Source organism: Saccostrea cucullata, unplaced genomic scaffold (assembly GCF_032062105.1).
Source record: "Saccostrea cucullata isolate Sc308-1 unplaced genomic scaffold, CSIRO_AGI_Scuc_v1 ctg10810, whole genome shotgun sequence".
Classification (NCBI taxonomy): Eukaryota; Metazoa; Mollusca; class Bivalvia; order Ostreida; family Ostreidae; genus Saccostrea; species Saccostrea cuccullata.
Window position 1 is genome coordinate 165 of NW_026923921.1, and position 8610 is coordinate 8774.

General features: G+C 32.4%; 1 protein-coding gene across 1 annotated transcript; it reads right to left on the reverse strand.

Annotated features, from left to right (window-relative positions):
- Nucleotides 1-540: 540 nt before the first annotated feature.
- LOC134265275 (uncharacterized) lies at nt 541-1712 on the reverse strand (the record flags this gene model as incomplete). Its single annotated transcript, XM_062747516.1, has 3 exons — nt 541-733; nt 962-1086; nt 1353-1712. Coding segments are annotated over 3 exons (678 nt in total), but the record flags the coding sequence as incomplete, so codon positions are not given.
- Nucleotides 1713-8610: the final 6898 nt, after the last annotated feature.

Below are 8610 nucleotides of genomic sequence, written 5' to 3' on the forward strand. Positions count from 1 at the left end.
ATAATTTACTAGGGTCAAAATAAAACCTCAGGAAAACCTGAAATATTACAATTACACACAACATATATACAACACACAGAGAGACATTTAGACAGATAATTAAAACATAATAGCTAGACTTTACTTTAGAATAAATTCATCTTACCCTATCTCATTAACACAAAGTCTTTCATACTGCATTCTCACATATATGCAGCGCAAGTGTAAAGTAGCATTGATAACAATAAATAACCCTGGTTACATAATTATATTTATGATTCAGAGTTTGATTTAAAGCATTGGTCAATCTAATTAAAATGAGATGTTAGATCTGCTCTCATACTCACTACACAATCTAATTAAAATTAGATGTTAGATCCGCTCTCATACTCGCTTTACTAACATCTGTTAGTATAGCAAGTATGCAAGGGGATCTAACATCTAATTTTAGTTTGTGTAGCGAGTATGCAAGCGGATCTAACATCTATTTTTAATTAGATTGAGCATCGATAATCTTGCAAGTGTAAAACTGCTTAAACAGATAGACCAAAAAATGTTTACCTCTTGGAACATGCCAAGTTTGTGGTAAGGAAGTCTTGGCAACATCAGTCGGAACTGCCTTAAGATTGGATGCTTTCATATGCGCAATGGAGTACAATACACCTACAATGTGTCCACAACATCCAGATCTACCAACTGCACAGGAACACTTGCTGTCTTCTCTTCCAAACACCGGTCCTTTCTTTATTACTACCTAAAAATGATTATACATGTATTAGAATATCATTAAAGTACAATTATCATATGACCAGACATATACAAAAAACATGCATGTACATATTCTTTAAAAATTGAATACAACATATAGTTATTAATCTCAGTTACACAAATGTATAAATTCAATCATAAACTTAAACATGGCCAGTTGTACTTGGTATAATTATTAAATATCATGTTAGAAACACAATACTAGTTTGCATACCTCTACATCATGTGGGGACTCATTCTTTTTCTGGGATCTATAACATCTAGCTCTTATAAGACATCCTTCATAACCATCCAAAGCATACACTGTAAGTTTTAATTTAAAAGCATAATTATATAATACTTATATACTTTTTGCATCACCAGTGTGAGATATATATTACTGTATAATGCAAATAATACTGTTAAAAATAATGAGATATTGTTTATATAGGGATAATGATTAATGACTTAATGTAAGGGACATGCCCTTCCTAGCATATGCATGGTTCATAAACCAAATTCATTGTCAATGTTGTCAATGATGTTGTGCAATAATTTGAAAAGTTTAACACGCTCATGTTTTATATTATATATCACGAAAAATAATCATGTATTAATTTGATAACGATTAGAATGGGGAAATAACCTTGGTTTGTTTATATTGTCGTGTGAAACTGAAAGTACAAGTACAGTATGTATAACAGTATAAGCAGATATAGCGTCTTTAACTCTTATGTCTGTGACGTATTTCTCACTAAAATACTTATATCCTTTGGTGAGCTCTTTTGTACCATCACTTTTAACACACTTTCCTACAACTTCCTCCACAAAACTGAAGGAAATGACAAGTACGGTAGTTAAATCACGAGTCGATGTTTTGACTTTCAATTCAGCCGCCATAGTTTCTACCGACGCTAGCCTCGTTTTGGATCCGATATGAATATTCATCACGATCTCATTAAGAAAGGAGTATGAGAGCCCTAGCCCTAATTTTTAGAAATTTATCGTTAATTTTTGTTTTTAGAAAGTAGGTCAAACTCCAAGATCAAGGTCAAAGGATAAAGTTTTTGGTATACTGTATCTTATGAAAGGTCTTCTCACAAGGATTACGTATGTATAGTATGAAACCCCGAGTCTTTATCGTTCAAAAGTTATGGCCAGTGTTAATGTTTTTTTATAAGTATGTAAATCTCTAAGGTCAAGGACAAAAGGTTAAAGTTGTTGGTATCCAATGAAACATCTTATCATAAAAAATATGTATATGTGAAATATGAAAGTCCTAGATTCTAAGGATCAATTGTTATGGCCAACATAACAGTTTGGAATTTTTGTTAAAAGTGTGTCGATCTCCATGGTCAAATTTGGTTGTACCCATAGAAAGGTCTTGTCACAAAGAATACACATGTTAAACATGAAAGTCATATTTCCACGATATCAAAAGTTATGGGCATGGTTAAAGTTTTTGCGGACAAACAGACAGATACCTGTAGACAGGCAGACAGACAGAAAAAAGACTAACGGACATGACAAAAACTATATATATAGTATCATATACCCCGGAATCTTCGAGAGCAGTTTCATTTGAAATATATATTTACTAGGTACAATGCAATAATTCTAGAAGAAAATTTGCGAAAAATATTTATTTTGAATTAGCTACAAATGTATGAGCATCAATGATTTCGGTCGCTCTTCAAAATGGTGGTTTCATTTTTTCTCAGAACTAACTTATTTGTCGTCTGTAAAACAATTATAAATTGAAAATAGGATTCTCGCTTAGCATGAGAGACCCCGGGTCAAATCCCAAATGATCCTTCGGGGGGTGGGTGGGTGGTAAATGATCGTATTAAGCATATGAAATGAAGTTATGGCCCTTTGAGAGCAAAAACTTTCACATTAAATCGTTATTACATATTTTAAAGAATAGGCAATCATTTCTATATGACCAGTGAACACATTTTTTTATGTGCTTCAGTACACACATTTAAAAATTCTGCAAATCTGGAGGGGGATGTCGACCCCCCCCCCCCCCAATTTGAGCATGTTCTGTTTTCTTAGGCGTGGGATATAAAATCTCTAAATAGACTAGTCAAATGTAATAATGCATCGCTGCTGGGGTCGAGGGCAGAAAAGTGTTTCTTGTATTGTTGTGACCTCGGTTTATACGGTCTTATAAAGGACCGGTCTCCACGTCCCACAATGGGATTACGAACCCGCGACGTAAGGATCAACTCCTTACTTCACGACTCTACAGCAGACTCTCTAACGAATGTTGGTCTTCGTTTCATTTTTTAAAATCATCCTCAGTTTACCTTAAATATACATTTTTATGCCACCGTAATCGAAGATAGGTTTTGTCCTGTCTGTTTGTCCGCAAAAACTTTAACCTTGCCCATAACTTTCATATTTCTCAAATGAATTCCTGTCCCAAATTTTACCTTGGAGTTTGACACACTTTTACAAAAAACTTCCAAACTTTTACTCTGATCCTAACTTTTGAACGGTAGATATTGGTATTTTTCAAACATCATACATGTATTCCTTGTGACGAGACCTTTCATTGGATACCGACGACCTTAACCTTGGAGATTAACGTACTTTTAAAACAAATAACCTTGGCCATAACGTTTGAATAGTAAGTGCTAAGGCTTTCATTTTGCTTAGGTGTAATCCTTGTGAGAAGACCTTTCATTGCATTTGGATACCAAGAACTTTAACCTTGGAGTTTGACCTACTTTTTTAAAACAAATCGTGACGAAAAGTTTTCAAGGGTTATATTCAATTCTTCTAATAAGACTTTTCATTGGATACCAAGAACTTTGACCTTGGGATGTGACCTACAATATTAAAAAAATGTCCATAACTTTTGAACGGTTAGGGCTAAAGCTTTCATACTTCACATATGTAATCCTTACTTGCAACAAGACCTTTCTTTGGAAACCAACAACTTTGACCCTTATACCTTGATCCTTAAGTTTGACCTACAATGTACCTTTCAAAAACTTGTTCTTTGGCTTAACTTTTGAACAGGAGGTGCTAGAGCTTTCTTATTTAACAATTGTATTTCCTGTGAAAAGACCTTACTTTTGGAACCAACATATTTAATTTGCTTTTAGGAAAGTTAATCTTCGCTCGGTTGGCATACGGGGGCATCAATGCTGTTAATTTTCAGTTTCTTGTTTGTTAACAGAAACATTGAGCAGAGACCCCCTATATCTCAAAATATGCATGTTATTCACGATTTTTCCAAAATATTTGGAATACATACCACTTAATCAAGGGTCATTTCACAATAACGAAACTGAAGTTCATGATTTCTATTGCTGAGGTTACGAATACCACATTATCCTTCTATGAGCTGAGAGCAATATAATTTTCCCCTCCAAACAAGTTTTTTTTCCAAATTGCATACATTTTAATTGTCAGATCTTTACTCTGGATACTTCATTCACAAAGCTAATTGAATATAATTTTTTGTAAATCTGAAGCTATAAGAATTCTGCGCGTCTTGTTCACCAATCTTCTTCACCTGGTCTGTGAACTGCAATCAAAGAACTGACATGAAGGTATTCAATATATAACGAAGGGAATTAGAATCGTTTTAAATGTTAAAAATACATTGTAAGATTGTAACGATGAAAGTGAAATGCATCCAATTCCCATGACTGATCTGATGACAGGTAAAAAGTCATTTTGTATGTGACAGTTTTTGAAGAGTAATCTGCCCTTGATTAGAATTTTTTTTTAAATAAATTATGTCAAAATATTTTTGGTAAATCAATTACTTTATTTCATATTTTTATAAAAAGAGAGTTGATACATATTTTCACTAAGACATTTGTATGAAATTCACATTACTTTTAATTTCACAATATCTTAATAAATCATGTGCTGCCTATAGACGTTAGTGTAAAATTCAAGGTGCAATTAATTGGACAATAATTCATTTTTTTTTTTTGCTGTAAATTCCTTTGGTGGAGTAAATTCATTTCATTACATTTTCAAAATGCTATCATGATCAATCATTTCGAAACATTCATTTATAAGGTACAACATATGGTCATTACACATTGAATACCTTAAAATACCTTAAAACCTGGCGTGGATACACGTGAGCTAGAAATGGATTGACATTTCGTTAGCAGTACTTGCGTATTTAATCATCCTGTATACATGTACCTTGACTGGAAATCATAGTTCCCTTTGAACGTTCGGTCTCTCAGTTTGATGTTTTCCCACATATGCAAGCTTTTTATTCTTCACACACTTATTCAAATATGAGCCAGGATTTTACATGACCCCTACAACCCAACCTGACTAGGGTATATGGGGTGTTATAACTTATATCACAGTCACTCATCCATACATACAGATATAGACATTCACTCGAAAGACAGAAGAAAAGAGATGGAGAGAGAAAGGTTACTCATGCTGTTTTTATACAAAACATATATACATTGATTGGACTATAGTTACATATTTCTACTCAAATATGGAATATTACTATCTTTATATGTTTGGGTATTTTTGCTAACAAAAAATGAAATTTAAATCTAACAACTTGAAACCAAATCAACCGTGCATACATTGGTATATATTTGCATTCACACATATCTCTTTCTGTTATTGCAAAAAATTGATTCAAGGAAAAATGCAGAGATATAAATATACTTTTAAACAATATTACACACCATTCATAGATATACAAACTTATTCATTCAGTTTTGTGAAAAACTTCCATTTCTCATTAAATAAACTAGTACATTTGTTTTTAACTGCTCTTTGTTTTTCAATTTTATACAAATTAGTCCATATAGCTTTAAATTTGTTAAAATATAAAGGATTTTCTTTACATCTGGAACAGTATATCATATTTCAAATGAAATTTATTAATCATTTCATTTTCAGCACAACCAAACAAAAATGTTTTCTTATCAATTACAATATTTAATGAAAAAAGTCACTAAACCAAGCATAAACATTTGTTAAAAAATGTATTTACTTCTACACATTCAAGAGATGTTATAGTGTATCATTTTCTCTATTACAAAAGCTGCATAAATCATTCTCTATTTTTTAAAAAAAAATTTCAAAAAGGTGATTGTTGTCAAGATTTTATGATTTATTCTGTATTGCAACCACTGTAATCTTCTATCGATTGTCACTTTAAAAACATTTTGATTTATACTTTCCCACTCTTGCTTTGACATTAGAAACTGCTGATCCCATTTTTTTTGACCAGTGGGCTTTTCTCCACTATCTTTTAGAATTCTGTATACTTTTGTATTTCCCTTATTATCCAATACAAGAGGGATGATATGTAATGGAATAAAAGGTTCTTGTTCTTTATTTCAGGTTGTAACTGGATAGTCTCTCATACATTTTTAGGTCACCTGAGTAACTCAGGTGACCTATTGCTATCTGCTTTCGTCCGTCGTCGTGCGTCGTGTGTCGTGTGTTAACATTTGAACATTTTCAGCATCTTCTCTGAAACCACTGAACCAATTTTAACCAAATTTGGTATACAGCATCTATGGGTAAAGGGGAACAAAAATTGTGAATTTCATGGTCCCCGCACCCCTGAGGCCTGAGGGGTGGGGCTAAAACCACTAGAATTATTGCAATCTTTAAAAATCTTCTTCTTTACTCCTGGACATCAAGCAGGCAAACTGTTAGCATGAATGTAATGAGCATTGAGTCCTCTACCAAAATTTTGAAATTCATGGCCCCAGGGTCAGGGGTTCTAGTGCTAGGGCGGGGCTATATAGATTATATAGTGAAAATGCATTATTTCTTTGAAAATCTTCTTCTCTGCTCCTGGGTATTAAATAAACTAACTAAGTACATAGTTATGATGAGCAAGAATGCCTCTTCCAGATTTGTGAATTTTATGGCCCCAGGGTCAGGGGTTCTGGTGATAGGGCGGGGCTCTATCGATTATATAGTGAAAATGCATTTATTCTTTGAAAATCTTCTCCTCTGCTTCTGGGTATTAAATAAACTAACTAAGTACATAGTTATGATGAGCAAGAGTGCCACTTCCAGATTTTATGGCCCCAGGGTCAGTGGTTCTGGTGTTAGGGCGTGGCTCTATAGATTATATAGTGAAAATGCATTTATTCTTTGAAAATCTTCTTCTCTGCTTCTGGGTATTAAATAAACTAACTAAGTACATAGTTATGATGAGCAAGAGTGCCTTTTCCAAAATTGTGAAATTTATGCCAATGATCCAAGTATATATATTCATGATGAAGAAAGGTGCATCTAGCACAATGGTTATTTTTATGCCCTGAGGGGGGGGGGTACATAGTCTAAAAATAAATTAATGCTTCGAAACCTGCTCTTTGGTATTTATCAACCATTTTATGATAAAATTTTCAAAATTTTGAAATATGTGGCCCCAGGGTCAGTGGTTCTTTTGGGGTGAGGTGCACAACTGGTTATAAAGTGGAAGAACATTTTCTCTTTGTAACTCTGATCTACCTCTGGGTATTGAGTAAGTAGAGTATTTTTAATTATGATAAGCAATGGTGCCTCTTTCAAAATTGTGAATTGTGAATTTCATGGCCTCTGGTTTAAAACACGAACCAAATTAGTTGTTTGAAAGTTGTTACACAATACTCAGGTGACCTATAAGGCCCGTTGGCCTCTTGTTTAATTATTGTTTTACACTTAAAAATTCTTCAAAGTTTGTTTACATTTTTATATACATTAATGAAATTGTTGTAGGTCATAAGCTTGCCTTCTTCATTCAACAACGAATTAAGAGTATGAACATTATTTTCAAACCATGATTTTATAAAAATAGACTTTATTCACCTTAATATTTTCATTTAACCATAGAACATTTTTGCACATTTCTTTGGCTATGTTTTCCTTTTCATAACATGTACAAAGCTGTTTCCATGACTTAAAAACATCAATCCAAAACCGATTTTTACACTTTTTAACTCTCTGCAAAGAATACATGTAACTTGGTCCAAATTTAATAAGTTGCACAATATCAATATCTGATCCAATAACTGACTGCCATTTGGCTTTATCTTTTAATATTTTTTTAATACATGATATTTTCATACTTGCATTAAAATGTTCAACATTAACCATTTTCAATCGCCCATTCATATATTCTTAGTAACAACTGATTTTTTAATTTTGGAAACTGGGCTATTCCATAAGAATTCAAAAAATATGATTTAGTGTTTCAAAAATATATTTAGGTGCGGTTCGTAAGGATATAAACAAATGTTGTTTTTTTTTGACAAAGTTAGAGACGATTCGTCCTAATGGTGTAAGATTCCTTCTTTTCCATTGATTTGATAAACTCTGAATAGACATTATTTTTGAGATGTAATTTGCTTTTAGCATTTGCTCTAACATTAAATTCTATTCCTAAAACTTAAAAGGATTTATTTACCATATATGCAAGCTTGATAAAGAAGCAGTGTTTTTTTGTTGTTGTTTAATAATCTAAAAATATCAAAGACATCAAAATTTTTGTAAAATTAAATTTTATTGAAAGATATTTTTTTCATTGCAGTTCATCATTTTTTTTTTTTACACATGTATCAATCTTGCTTTTAACTTAAAGTAACGAACATTTTTGAAAGCATCGATCATATTATTTAAATAATAAACATTTACAGGCATTTTATAATATGAGAACATTGTTATATTGTAATTCATCAGAGTCCTAACGAGAAATTTGTAACAAAATATTAGTAACTGTTGTGATTTACTTATGTTAAATATATATTGTGGACGCCGAGGAAGAATGTATTACATGTAATATGAATAAATCAAAACAGGCCCCTAGCAACACAAGATTATGTTGAGCACAACATTTCACAAGTACACATGGATCAATCTTGAAAAAAAGTGGCC